The sequence below is a fragment of the Melanerpes formicivorus genome, unplaced genomic scaffold (assembly GCF_026170545.1).
Source record: "Melanerpes formicivorus ecotype bairdi unplaced genomic scaffold, bMelFor1.0.p_v2 SCAF_6, whole genome shotgun sequence".
Classification (NCBI taxonomy): Eukaryota; Metazoa; Chordata; class Aves; order Piciformes; family Picidae; genus Melanerpes; species Melanerpes formicivorus.
This window is the reverse complement of record NW_027142358.1, coordinates 33,722,229-33,737,080: the sequence shown is the minus strand read 5'-3', so window position 1 is coordinate 33,737,080 and position 14,852 is coordinate 33,722,229. Positions and strand designations below refer to the sequence as shown.

At 50.0% G+C, this 14,852-nt stretch overlaps 1 protein-coding gene across 1 annotated transcript in view; it reads right to left on the bottom strand.

Moving 5' to 3' along the window:
* Positions 1-14,852, bottom strand: part of PCDH15 (protocadherin related 15) — a 365,652-nt gene that overhangs the window by 176,106 nt on the left and 174,694 nt on the right. The window contains exons 6-8 of the mRNA XM_068140381.1: positions 12,246-12,365; positions 8,890-9,000; positions 5,708-5,878 (exon numbers count right to left, since the gene is read on the bottom strand). Of these exons, the coding sequence (XP_067996482.1) occupies positions 5,708-5,878; positions 8,890-9,000; positions 12,246-12,365 (402 nt within the window). The remainder of the gene's footprint in view (positions 1-5,707; positions 5,879-8,889; positions 9,001-12,245; positions 12,366-14,852) is intronic.

The following is a 14,852-nucleotide window of genomic DNA, read 5'->3' as shown; positions in this document are numbered from 1 at the left end:
AGCACACCCAGAAGCCTCCCAGCACTCCCCTCTCCCCACCTGAGGGTACACCCAAACCCCTCAGGGCTCTTTCTCCCTGTTCCTGCTGGCCACACTATTTGTGATCCAGGCCAGGATGCCATTGGCCCTCTTGGCCACCTGGGCACATTGCTGGCTCATGTTTAGCCAGCTGCCAATCAGTACCCCCAGGTCCCTTTCTGTCTGGCTGCTCTCAGCCACTCTGACCCCAGCCTGTAGCCTGTATTCATTGCATTCCATTGCAGAGTGTAGATTTTGCTTGTAAACACATCTTCATTTGCTTCTGAGTTGGTCTGGCAAAAAGTGAATGCTGGGTGGGGGAAACTCCAACCCACCACACACTGGGACAGGGAGCACCTCCAGCTAGAACTCTAGATGTGGCCTGAACTGCAAAGGAGATGATTCCTGTGTGCCAAGGCAGAGGGCCCCTTGCACAAAGCACTTCCTTCAGTCTCCAGGGCACACGCTCCGCTGGAGGCGTTTCTTACAGAGCGTGTCAGCGGCAGACAAAGCAATTTAGTAAGCACTGGGATCAGGTCCTGATGAAATTCAATTCTGGTTTGGACCTGCTGTTTCTGGAAGGCATCCATGATAAAAATAGTCCTATTTTCCTCTTTGCTGCAATTCATTATGTTATTGTGTTGCTGCTTCCAAAGAGTTGTTTCCTTCCGCCCCCAAAGGTGGCTTGTTTCTACAAACAAATGAAAGGAACAGTGGGGTTTGACAGCTAACTCTGCTAACATCATCTGTCAGGATGCTTGGATTTTGCAGGCCTGACTTAGAATACATAGAATAAACCAGGTTGGAAGAGACCTTCAAGATCATCACGTCCAACCCATCAACCAATCCAACCCACCTAAACAACTAACCCATGGCACCAAGCACCCCATCAAGTCTCCTCCTGAACACCTCCAGGGATGGTGACTCCACCACCTCCCCAGGCAGCCCATTCCAATGGGCAGTCACTCTCTCTGTAGAGAACTTCTTCCTAACATCCAACCTAAACCTCCCCTGGCACAGCTTGAGACTGTGTCCTCTTGTTCTGGTGCTGGCTGCCTGGGAGAAGAGACCAACCCCCACCTGGCTACAACCTCCCTTCAGGGAGTTGTAGAGAGCAAGGTGGTCTCCCCTGAGCCTCCTCCTCTCCACGCTAAACAACCCCAGCTCCCTCAGCCTCTCCTTACAGGGCTGTGCTCAAGGCCTCTCCCCAGCCTTGTTGCCCTTCTCTGGACACCTTCAAGAGTCTCAATGTCCTTCTTAAATTGAGGGGCCCAGAACTGGACACACAAGTCTCAGTTCTCAGTCTCAGGTCTTTTTCCCCTGAGCTGCTCTTAAGCAGGTCATTCCCCAACCTGTCCTGACAGATGGGGTTACTCCTCCCTAGGTGCTGTACCCTACACTTACCCTTGCTGAACTTCAAAATGGCAAGAGCCTGCAGACAGGAAATTTGAGGTGACACCCTCTGACTAAAGAGAAGGTTTGAGCTGAATCTCCAGCTGAATGTGCTTTTCCAGGGGGTGTCTCACTTTTTGGATTGGCTTCACTTGGGGTTGGAGTATTTTCTGTGTTTCACTGCCCTGCATCCCTCAATGAGGGATTTGTGCTCATTAGTGTTTTGTCACAGCCCTCCTTGCACTGCAAAGCATCTGAAGCAGCAGCAAGAAACGGCTTTATGATCCTTCCTGCTGGTTTAGGGCTGTGTGTTGGCAGCAGTGCAAGCCTTTCTGCACAGCATGGGCATCACTCAGCTGCTGTCTGACTTGCAGCTTGTACCCTAACCTCTTCCTCCAGAAAGCAGAAGGAGAACCAGTGCAACCATAGTGAGTCATCAGTTCAGCAGAAACTCCCCGGGTTTGATGTTGCAGGGCTCCCTTTGAAAGGGTCCTGGATGTCAGCACAGGGTAATGTCTTGCCTTACTGATGTTTTCAACCCAGCAAACAACTTCTCACCCCTGTTTGCATAGAGATGAGAGTCCTGCTGTCTTGATCAGTAAATCTGTCAGCTAAGCTGCAAGTGTGTTGAAGGCCTCTGGGCACACTTACAGCTTCCTACCTGGGGAGGCTCCAAGCTTTAAAGTGTTCAAAGCCAGGCAGAATGGGGCCTTGAGCAATCTGGCCTAGTGGAAGGTGTCCCTAGCCATGGCAGAGGGGTTGGAAGTAGACAATATTTGCAGTTTCTTCGAACCCAAACCAAGCACTGGACCATGCTGAACCTCATCCATCAACCGAGCCTGCCCACATCCCCCTGTAGAGCCTCCCTACCCTCAAGCAGGTCAACACTCACACCCAACTTGGTGTGGTTTGCAAACCTACTGAGGATGCATTTGATCCACCTGCTTAAGAGCATCCAAGGAAATAAGGTTTTTACCTCAGTGAATTCCTAGCTGGACACCAAGTAATTGTGCAAGGCTGAAGAGCATTAGCCTCACTATATTCAATGCTTCACTTTAGGGGTTGGCTAAGTAGACATCTTGCCCTGTGAAGCTGGACTCCTTTCCACCTGCTGCTTCTGCATAATCCATACTTCAGCTTTGTTCTGGAGTCACTAATATTCCTTCTCCTGCTCACTGACAAATTACAAAGCAAACTGAAGAACAGGTGATGGGACTTCAAATAGTCTGTTAGCCTAGGCAGTGGCTGCCATCAGGAGTCCTCAGCATACAACATTTTGTTCTATGTGCAGTACACACTGCAGGTTCAGCCTCCACAGAGTAGTAAATTGGGATCTTTAAAAGAATAGAACTGGTGCAAGTAACTTCAGATCAATCATGCTGAGGAGTGTGTTGGCTCTGCATAACCTGACATGGAGTCTTACAGCACTGGTCCAGCTGGGGAGAGATTTTTGGCAAGGGCTTGTGGTGAGAGGGAATGGCTTTGAGCTGGAAGAGAGGAGACTTAAGACTGGAGATTAGGAAAAGATTATTTTCAGTGAGGGTGGTGAGGAAGATTGCGGAGGCCCCTTCCCTGGAGGTGTTCAAGGCCAGGCTGGACAAGGCCTTCAGCAACCTGGTCCCTGCCTATGGCCGGGAGGTGTTCAAGAGGGGATTGGATGTGGCACTCGGTGCCATGGTTCAGTCATGAGGTCTGTGGTGACAGGTTGGACTCGATGATCTTTGAGGTCTCTTCCAACCTTGGTGATTCTGTGATACTTGGCACACTGCAACAGTTTCGCATCCTGTAGAAACCTCCAACCCATTCCTGAATGAGGACCTCTGCCCAGACTGCTTTGCTAGATCAGAGCATTGCATGAACCCACTGCCAGCCCCGGCCCAGCCCAGGCAGCTCAAGCTTCCATATCACTATATCACACCACTGCTTGCAGGACAAACGTAATACACATGTCCACAAGCTGAATCTTTTCAAGTACCATCCATATCTTCTGAAGGAATGATCATTTAGAAGTCAAATGTTTGAGGACCCAAGGTAAAACTTTGAGATCACACCTCCTCCTTCCACTTACAGTTCATCACAACTGTCAGGGTGCTACAGGCAGATAAAGAGCAAACAGCCTGCAGTTTATCACCAGAACTGGGCTCTCCTTTCATACATCAGATTTCTCAAGGTGTGCTTTGACACAAAAATGCCTAAAAGCAACTCAAAGAGCTGACACCTGGACAGATGGTAGCATCTGAAGTTGAATCAGTTAACAATTTAGCACCTAAATCACCAGTCAGATTTTTCCTAGCCCAGACACCCTTCTTGGCAGACACCACTTTGTTTCCCAGCACAGCCTATATGCCTGGCCAAGGGCAGAGCTGGATTCCTTTCATCTGAGAGAGCTGCAGCAGGGAGAACAGAGAAAAAGCAAGGCACTGAGCAAGCACCACTGTTTTAACAACAAGGTTGCCTGCTTAGCTGGAGAGTAACTGTGGCTGCCCACTGTCCTTAATGTGACACTGAGCCCAGATCAAATCCATCTAACATTTAGAAGCAAAAGGACTTCTGCACAATTCCAAAAGAGGCAACCCAGTCACAAAGGGTTATCCAAGATCAAGTGTAGAAGTGGAGAAGAGATGCACAAACCAAAGATCACAAGGTCACATAGGGAACACCTCTCCCTCCTCCTTCTCCAATCAACTTCATAGGATGACAGAATGGTTTGGGTTGGAAGGGACCTCAAAAATCATCTAGCCCAAATCCCTCTATATGGACAAGAACAGCCTCCACTAGACCAGTCCTCATCCAACCTGGCCTTGAACACCTTCAGGGAAGAGGTATCCACCACCTCCCTGGACAACCTGTTCCAGTGTCTCTCCACCCTCACTGCAAAGAATTTCTTTTGCTTCTATTACAAGCTGAATGCCAGGGCTGCAGCCTTTCTACACCTGACAAATCAGACTGCAGTTGTTAGGAAGAGGTTTCCCAGTAGAGAAGTTGCTACCTTTGGAGGTGTGTGATGCTGTAAGAGCATCATCTGAATCAGCCCAGCAGGATGGCAGCAGTGCTTGGTGACCCAGCCCAAGTGTCAGCAGGTCCCAAGGCCAGACCAAACAAGATACCACAATGTGTGGTGAGGGAAAAGACTAAGAGGCACAGGACAGCAAGACAAGTAAGTCCTGGTCAGAGGAAGCAGGACAGAGTGTGGCCTGCAATGAACAAGGGAGTCATGATCTTGTTGTCAATACTTCATGTTATCTTAAGGTCACCTTAATGTCATCTTAATGTCAGTGTTGATCGAGTGGGGTAATACCTTGTGATTCAATTGTTCCTTTCTTTATATATCCTTAAATGTATGAATCAAAGGTCATGTATCAATATCAGTTAAGAAATCCATGTCTCTGTCTCAGCCACCAGAGAGGGCTTGCAGTGACAGAACAAGGGGGAATGGCTTTGAGCTGGGGAGATTTAGCCTGGAGACTAGGAAGAAATTCTTTGCAGTGAGGGTGGTGACACACTGGAACAGGTTGCCCAGGGAGGCTTGTTGCCCAGGGATGTCCTGCTTGTGGAGATGTCCAAGGCCAGGTTGGATGAGGGCCATGGGGGAGGGGAGTTGTAACTAGATAATCTTTAAGGTCCCTTCCAACCCAAGCCATTCTGTGACTCTATGAGTACACCAAGCAACGGCTCTTCTGCAGGGAAGAGAAACAGGCACCACCTTGCATCAAGGAATGATGAAGCTCTAACTTTCTCCTTTTGCCATTCACTGAGAATGTTCTAGTGTGAAACCAGCCTTATGCTGACCTTTATCCCCATCCTACCTGCAGCATTAACTGGGATAATGAGTACAAGCTTCTGCATGGGGTAAACACACAGTGCTCCTTAGTGCCTCTGGATCAAAGCCTGTAATAGCTACACACAATCTTTTCAGGTACTAGGGACCTCTTCCAAAACTCTTTCTCTTGAAGCCTGTAACAATCTTGAATGCAATACCATGCCAAGGTACTTCTCCAAAGTGATTCTTTAGGCTCTCTGGAGAGCAAAGCAGACAAACCTGGAAAGCAATCCCAACAATTCCCCACGTTTCAGTCCTTGCAGTGAGCAAGCAGTTTGCACCCAAGTGGATTTCACCATCTCTTCCCACACACACCTTGCCCTGGGTTTCTTTTGCTCAGCACACAAACCATGCCACAAAGCAGCGGTGACCTGGGTGGTGACAGTTCTCAACTGTGCCCACAGAAGAAGCTGGCATTAGCTTGCAAAACAAACAGAGAACTTGCAAAAAGCCTCACAACCCCCCCAGAGGACTTACAGGATCAGTCAGCTCTGGCAAGCTGGCTTGGTAGGTGAGAGGCCTGCAGTCACGAGTGTTGTTCACCAGGACACAGGGAAGAAACATGGGTCCCAGGTCGTCCCCATCAAGCACATCCACTGTCAGGGTGGTTGTGCTCGTCCTTCGCTCGTGCAGGTTTTGGGCTCGGTCCTGTGAAGTGAAGGAGTGACATTTGGTGATGCTCCCAGGAAAGCACAGCCTGAGCACCAACTGCTGCTTTCCCTAGCTGCCAGTGGAGAGGCCCTGGAATGCAATACTCAACCAAAAGACGGTGAGGAGATTGCTCTAAGATCTCCAAGGTGTACTCCACGTGGAAAGCCGAGGTGCCTGCAGGGGCAGTGACCCTGCTTGTCTTTCAAGAGGCCAAAGAACACTTCTGTCCAGAGTAAAACAGCTGCAACATGGCTTCCCAAAACAGCCTCTGTGCTGTAGGAAAGGTTCTTTGCAATGTATCATGGTCAACAGACAAGAAAATATCAGGCAGCACGTGCTCAGGTGGCTGACAAGGCCAAAGAGCATCCTGGCCTGGATCAGCAGTAGTGTGGCCAGCAGGACCAGGGCAGTGATTTCCTTCCTGTGCTCATCACTGGTGAGGCCACTCCTTGAATACTGGGTTCAGCTTTGGGCCTGTGACTCCAGGAACATTCAGGTGCTGGAGTATGTCCACAGTAGGGCAACCAAGTTGGTGAAGGGTCCAGAACACAGTTCAGACATCAAAGGAGAAGAACTGTGAATACATAGTGATCTATGGAAAAAGCTATTGCTAAAACCACAAGACAAACCAGATACAGAATTAACCAGGTTGGAAAAGACCTTGGAGCTCATCAAGTCCAACCTGTCACCCAACACCATCTGATCAACTAAACCATGGCACCAAGTGCCTCAGCCAGTCTTATTTTAAACACCTCCAGTGATGGTGGCTCCACCACTTGCCTGGGTAGCACATCCCAATGGGCAATCTCTCTGTGTAGAATTTCTTCCTAACCTCCATCCTGAACCTCCTCTGGCACAGCTTGAGACTGTGTCCTCTTGTTCTGGTGCTGGTTGCCTGGCAGAAGAGACCAACCCCCACCTGGCTACAGCCTCCTTTCAGGGAGTTGGAGAGAGCAATGAGGTCTCCCCTGAGCCTCCTCTTCTCCAGGCTAAGCAACCCCAGCTCCCTCAGCCTCTCCTCACAGGGCTGTGCTCCAGACCCCTCCCCAGCTTTGTTGTCCTTCTCTGGACACCTTCCAGCAGCTCAACATCTTTCTTAAACTGAAGAGCCCAGAACTGGACTAGTTCTGAACCTTCCCAGATTGCTGTTCAGGAGAGCAGCCAGTTACATTCTCCAAGCAAAACCACTTGTTCTAGCAGCCAGGAAGCACCATGAGCTGTATCCCAGTGCAAAGAGCCTCTTTCTGCTGGGGGAATGCTGAACATGCCACAAGATCAGAAAGTGGGTTGTAAAATGTCATCTTCCTGATAGAGAACTGGAGAATATCAGCAATATAAACGTGTGAGCTGAGGAGTGAGCCATCTGAAGTTGCTGCAGAGCACTCTCATCTTCCCACAAATGAAGCAGAATCACCACAGAGGTAAAACAACAGAGGAAAAGTTTTCATTTGGGCTATTGTCAGAAGGACAAAAAAAAAAAACCAGGAGCAAAAAGAAAAAGCAAACCTCTCAGAGCCCTGCAGGGCACCAAAAGTCTCCTGGGAGGACAGATCTGTCAGATAGTTTAAGCATCCCTTTCCTTCTCAGTGTGCATTATCCATTCTGTAAAGACCTCCACATACACTTCCAGTATGACTTGAAAGAAAAATCACCTCCACAGAAAAATGCATTTCAAGCCTGAAGGATACAGCTAAATTGCCTCCATTAAACTCATCTGAGATCAAATTAGCATCACCAGATTTGGTAGAGAAGGAACACTTAGTCACACCAGAATGCACCTTTCTGCTTGGGCTGTACTGCAGATTTGCTGCTTGTCCCTCATGCCAATAAGGTAAATGTTGTCTTTTTACAAGCACTGAGCAAGGTGTGGGGGGGGGGTTACCCAGCCATAATATGTCTGAGCTTTCAATGACCCAGATAAATCCCAAATAAGATGTTTCAGGGTCCTGCACCTGGGAACACATACCACAGGAAAGCAGCTCAGACTGGGAGGCACTCTCAGATGGAGAGCAGCACTGTGGGGAGGGGCTGGGGGGTCTTGGTGGAAAAAAGGCTCAGCATGAGTGAACAGTGTGCTGCAGTGGCAAAGAAAGCCAACAAGATGCTGGGTTGCATTAATCAGGGTACCACAAGCAGGGACAAAGATGTCCTCCTTTGACCACTGACACTCTCCCCCACAGCAAACTCCTGGCCAAGCTGTCAGCCCCTGGCTTGGACAGCAGCACTCTGAGCTGGGTGAGGAACTGGCTGGAGGCTGAGCCCAGAGAGTGGTGGTGAATGGTGCCACAGCCAGCTGGCAGCCAGGCACCAGTGGTGTGCCCCAGGGATCAGTGCTGGGCCCTGTGCTCTTTAACATCTTCATTGATGATCTGGATGAGGGCATTGAGTCCATCATCAGTAAATTTGCTGACGACACCAAGCTGGGGGCAGGAGTTGATCTGCTGGAGGGTAGAGAGGCTCTGCAGAGGGACCTGGCCAGGCTGGGCAGATGGGCAGAGTCCAAGGGCAGGAGATTGAACACATCCAAGTGCCAGGTTCTGCACATTGGCCACAACAACCCCAGGCAGTGCTGCAGGCTGGAGTCAGAGTGGCTGAGAGCAGCCAGGCAGAGAGGGACCTCGGGGTGCTGGTCGATGGTAGGCTGAACATGAGCCTGCAGTGTGCCCAGGCAGCCAAGAGGGCCAATGGCATCCTGGCCTGCATCAAGAACAGTGTGGCCAGCAGGAGCAGGGAGGTCATTCTGCCCCTGTACACTGCACTGGTCAGGCCACATCTTGAGTCCTGTGTCCAGTTCTGGGCTCCTCAGTTTAAGAAGGACATTAAGGCTCTTGAATGTGTCCAGAGAAGGGCAACAAAGTTGTTGAGGGGTTTGGAACACAGCCCTGTGAGGAGAGGCTGAGGGAGCTGGGGTTGCTCAGCCTGGAGAAGAGGAGGCTCAGGGGTGACCTTCTTGCTGTCCTTCTTGGAGCAGTGGCACCAATGGCCCCTGAGGAGAGCTGGACACTTACATTGGCTTGAACAATGACGAAGTACCGAGTCTTCTCCTCATAATTCAGTCGCTCCCGTAGGACTACTGCTCCAGACAGAGTCAGAGGAATATCAAAGGTCCTGTTGGAAGCCTGCAAAAGTTAAAGTGGCAAAATTAAGCATGCTTCAAAGGTAAATCCTGCTGTGGGTGAGATGCTCTAGTGGAGGGCATGCCAGAACTGCTAGGGATGCTGAAGTTCTCCAGGCCTTTTCCATTAGAACTCCACAATAACTAACCTGCACACAGAGAATTCCCTGAGCCTGTGCACACAGACTACCACTTTCAATCACAGACTGAATTTATTTAATCTAGGATACAAAAGAGTAAGGCAAAGCTGCAACAAAGCAAGTAATGACTCCAAAGCAGTTGTTCCAACAAGGGGAATCCTTTGCTGTGCTTCACTGTCAGTAAGTGAGTGGCACAGAGTAAGACAGGAAAAGAAAAGTTTGCTGATGACACAAAACTAAGAGCAGTGGCTGACAGCCCCTCAGCCCATTCAGCCAGACCTGGACAGGCTGAGAGCTGGGCAGGGAGCAATGAAATGGAATCCAGCAAGGGTAGAGTCTGGCATCTGGGAAAGAACAACCCCATGGAGCAGTATAGGTTGGGAGCTGACCTGTTGAAGAGCAGCACAGTGGAGAGGGACCTGGGGGACAGAAGGATGCCCATGAGCCAGCAATGTGCTCCTCTGGCCAAAAAGGCCAATAGCATCCTGGGGTGGATTCAAAGGGGTGTGGTGAGTAGGTTAAGAAAGGCTCTCCTGCCCCTCTACTCTGCCCTGGTGAGGCCTCATCTGGAATACTATGTCCAGTTCTGGGGCCCTCAGCTCAGAAACAACCTCAAGGAACTGCCTGAGAGAGCCCAGCACAGAGCAGAAGGGAGTGGAACATCTCCCTGCTGAGGACAGGCTGAGGGAGCTGGGGGCTCTTCAGCTTGGAGAAGAAGAGCCTGAGGGGTGACAGTAATGTTTATAAATATGTGAGAGACAAGTGTCAGGAGGCCAGAGCCAAGCTCTTCTCAGATGCCTGATGGGCAATGGGCACAAGCAGGGACATAGAAGGTCTCATGTGAACATGAGGAACACTGTGAGAGTGACAGAGCCCTGGAGCAGGCTGCCCAGGGAGGTTGTGGAGTCTCCTTCTCTGGAGACACTGAAAGCCCTTCTGGAAGCATTCCTGGGTGACCCTGCTCTGGCAGGGGGTTGGACTGGATGAACTTTCAGGGTCCCTTCCAGCCCCTAACGTTCTGAGATTCTGGGAAGAGGATTCTAATTCTTCCTGTGGCAAAACACCAGAACAACCTACTTAAGCAGGCTAGAATGTGCTTTTATTAGTGGTTTATTTAAGCATGCTATAATGAGCTTCTGCTGGTGGTTAGAGGAACCTCTCTGCCTAACTTGAGGCTAAAGTGCCTGTAGAAAATGTTTTCAGAATGATTTTCCAGGGTGCCTTTGAGCAATGCAATGCTCTGCTTTAACAATAGATTAAACCCAACCCAGCTCTTACATTTCACTGTGACACAATCTATTCTAACAGAAACAATATTTCAAGGGGGTTGGGTTTGCATTTGGTTTCAGCACAGCAACAACAGTTAATGTATGCTAAAAATGCCTAAAAGGAAAATAAAGCAACCACTTTGAAGCCTCTGGGGAGATCAGGAGTTTCCTGGAGGAGGTGTTTCCTCAGTGAAGCTCTAAGAAACCACTGCACACATCTTCACAAACTGAATCATTCCAAATAAATACCACCAGGCACAGCCTGGGCTGCATCCAAGCAGTGCTGCCAGCAGATCCAGAGAGGAGATTCTGCCACTTTGCTCTGCTCTGGGGAGACCTTCCCTGCAGTGCTGTGTGCTGGAGCCCTCAATACAGGAAGGACATGGACCTGATGGGGAGGGTCCAGAGGAGGCCATGAAAATGATCAGGGGGTTGGAGCAGCTCTGCTACAGGGACAGGCTGAGGGAGCTGGGGGTGTTCAGCCTGGAGAAGTGGAGGCTCCAGGGACGCCTAATAGCAGCCTGGCAGTACCTGAAGGGGGCTACGAGAAGGATGGAGACAGACTACTTACAAAGGCCTGCAGTGGTAGGATGAGGGAAAACAGCTTCAAACTAGAGCAGAGCACATTCAGATTGGATGTTAGGAACAAGTTCTGCACCATGAGGCTGCTGCAACACTGCAACAGGTTGCCCAGGGAGGTGATTGAGGCCCCATCCCTGGAGATATTCAAGGTGAAGCTCAATGAGGCCCTGGGCAGCCTGATTTAGTTGAGGATGTCCCTGCTGATTGCAGGGGGAGTTGGACTGGATGAGCATTGGAGGTCCCTTGCAGCCCAGCCCATTCCAGATGCTATGATCCTATGAAAAGATCCCCTCTCTCCCTGAAATGTAACATCATAATTCTACTTCTGTCAAAAGGAGATTGCTTCTCTGCCAAACAGTGCTCCTCTGAAAAGAGTTTGAGCTCAGGTGCTGCCGAGTTTCCCAAGAAGCTGTTCTGTGTCCTCCACATGTGAAGATGTAGTGAGTAAATACTATGCCTCAGCACACAGCTCTGCAAAACTCACTTACCCCTATGAAAAGTAAAAAAGTATGGTCTGATAGAATTAGTTCATGCTGAACTATTCCTTGATACTGTCATGACTCCTAGGAGGTGACAGCACTGATTGTAGTTCAGTAAATATTTAAACCACTGCTGACTGCAGTGGAAGCAGGAGTGGGGCCTTTGAGGTGTACAGCTGAAACAGCACACACTGAATCAGAGCTTGGGTGCCTATCCCTCTAATGAAACTGAACAAAACCCCACCTTTTAATCTTCATGCTTTCCAAACTGAAGATTAAACTGCAATATCTTTGTACCTGGGCAGGGACTTCTGACAAGGGCTTATTGGGATAGGGTGAGGAGGAATGGGTTTGAGCTGGAAGAGGGGAGATTTAGACTGGAGATAAGGAAGAAGTTCTTTAGAGTAAGGGTGGTGAGACACTGAAACAGGTTGCCCAGGGAGGTAGTGGCTGCCCCCCTCCACAGAGGTGTTCAAGGCCAGGCTGGATGAGGCCTTGAGCAACCTGGGCTGGTGGGAGGTGTCCCTGCCCATGGCAGGGGGGGTTGGAACTGGATGATCTTGAAGGGCCCTTCCAACCCAACCCATTGTGTGATTCTGTGGTTAAACTAAAGTTGTGTTTTCCCACGAAACCATGTCTGTGCAAATTCCCTTTAAGTCAAAGAATATGCTACAGCAGGAATGCCACCAGCAACCTCTCCTTCATTTGCTGCTTTAAGGGGTGTGGGTGTGCATACAGACACCAAAAGCAAGTGAAAAAGAACAGGCAAACCAGACTGACCTTGTCGTTAGGGTTGTACTGGATGACATACTCTATCTGTCCATTGGGCCCATCATCAATGTCAATAGCACCATTGTTTCCAGAAAATCCTGTGAAGATGGTTGTTCCAACTGGAGTTAACTGCAAGAAAAGAGACAGATACCCATCAGAACCTTCAGGTATAGAAGAAACAACTGTTTGTGACATGTTGGGTTTTTCCCATAGCCCTGCTCTGTAATGCAAGGCTGACATTTCCTCCTGCCCTTTACCTGGCCTGGAGCCTCATGCACAAGCAACTGCATAGACACAATGTACTCAGTCTCTAACCAATGCAAAGTGTCACAGAAAGAGTGAAAACAAGTTCCATTTTTATTCCACAGATTGTCTGCAGCAGGACAGAGAGACATTTGTTTGAAAACGAGAGATGAAGGTGAAAAACAAGTCCTGAACCCAGGAGACTGCCAGTCGCTGCCCAGCCTGTATCAGCAATGCCAGGCACCAACACAGGCTGGGCAGGGACTGGCTGGAGAGCAGCCCTGAAGGAAAGGACTTGGGAGTGCTGGGGGAGGAGAAGCTCAACATGAGCCAGCAGTGAGCACTTTCAGCCCAGAGAGCCAAGCATGGGCTGCAGCAAGAGAAGTGTGGCCAGCAGGGCCAGGGAGGGGATTCTGCCCCTCTGCTCCACTCTGCTGAGACCACAGCTGCAGCTCTGGGGCCAGTTCTGGAGCCCCTAGCACAGGAAGGATCTGGAGGTGCTGGAAGGTGTCTAGAGGAGGGCCATGAGGATCAGCAGAGAGCTGGAGCTGCTCTGCTGTGAGGACAGCCTGAGGGAGTTGGGGTTGTTCAGTCTGGAGAAGAGAAGGCTCCAAGGAGACCTAATTGTGGCCTTCCAGGGTCTGCAGGGAGCTACAAGAAAGCTGGGGAGGGACTTTTGAGGGTGTCAGGGAGGTATAGGACTGGGGGGGGTGGAGCAAAAGGAGAAGTGGGGAGACTGAGATTAGATGTGAGGAAGAAGTTGTTCCCCAGGAGGGTGGTGAGAGCCTGGCACAGGCTGCCCAGGGAGGTGGTGGAAGCCTCATGCCTGGAGGTGTTTGCAGCCAGGCTGGATGTGGCTGTGAGCAACCTGCTGTAGTGTGAGGTGTCCCTGCCCATGGCAGGGAGGTTGGAACTGGCTGATCCTTGAGGTCCCTTCCAAGCCTGACAATTCTCTGAGTCTAATAATTCATAAGGTAAATACACATGGATGAAAAACAAATTAAAATAAGAGTAAATCTCCTTTTGCAGATTCAGGAAGGAAAATGAAGCTAAGCTGCAAAATGAGGCAGCCTTTCCTTACCACTGTCTTCATGACAATGTGAACAGCAGCAAATAAATATTATTCCATGCAAATATACTCAGAGAGCTTTGTGGCTTCCAGCAAAGCCAGGGATGAAGCTGTTCCTTCAATATTTTGCTGGCAGCAATTGAATCCTCATAAAATGATATTTTGCAGATGAATCCATTTCTAATTATCCTAGGGTGGGTAAATAGCAGGAAATCAAGACTCATTGAGATGAAGGACAGCAGTCCAACTGACTTCTTGGAAGTCAGCATTTCTGACTGTTGAAATTCAGGAAACTTTGTGAGCAACCCACTCAGAAGAGAGAAAGAAGCAAACCCACAGTTCCGGATTCCACAGGCATTCAGCAGTGCTCCCAGCCATGCTTCCTGCTGCTGCTCTCAGCAGAGACAGCACAACTTGGAAAGCACCTTAAAGATCATCTTGTTCCAAATGGCCTGCCATGGGCAGGGACACCTCACACTAGGACCAATACAGAAGCAATATAAAATAAACCAGGTTGGAAGAGACCTTCAAGGTCGTCGCATCCAACCTATCATCCAACACCACCTAAACAACTAACCCATGGCACCAAGCACCCCATCAAGTCTCCTCCTGAACACCTCCAGTGATGGTGACTCCACCACCTCCCCAGGCAGCCCATTCCAATGGGCAATCACTCTCTCTGTGTAGAACTTCTTCCAAACATCCAACCTGAACCTCCCCTGGCACAGCCTGAGACTGTGTCCTCTTGTTCTGGTGCTGGCTGCCTGGGAGAAGAGACCAACCTCTGCCTGGCTACAGCCTCCCTTCAGGTAGTTGTAGAGAGCAATGAGGTCATCCCTGAGCCTCCTCTTCTCCAGGCTAAAGAACCCCAGCTCCCTCAGCCTCTCCTCACAGGGCTGTGTTCCAAACTTCTGACCAACTTTGTTGCCCTTCTCTGGACTCGTTCCAGCAAGTCAACCTCCTTCCTAAACTTCCTAAACTGAGGAGCCCAGAACTGGACACAGGACTCAAGGTGTGGCCTAACCAGTGCAGTGTCCAGGGGCAGAATGACCTCCCTGCTCCTGCTGGCCACACTGTTCCTGATGCAGGCCAGGATGCCATTGGCCCTCTTGGCTGCCTGGGCACACTGCAGGCTCCTGTTCAGCCTACCAGGTTGCTCAAGGCTCCATCCAATCTGGCCTTCAATACCTCCAGGGAGGGGGCATCCACAACCACGCTGGGCAACCTGTTCCAGTGTCTCCTCACCCTCACTGTAAAGAATTTCACTCTAATCTCCAGTCTAAACCTCCTCCCTTCCAGATCAA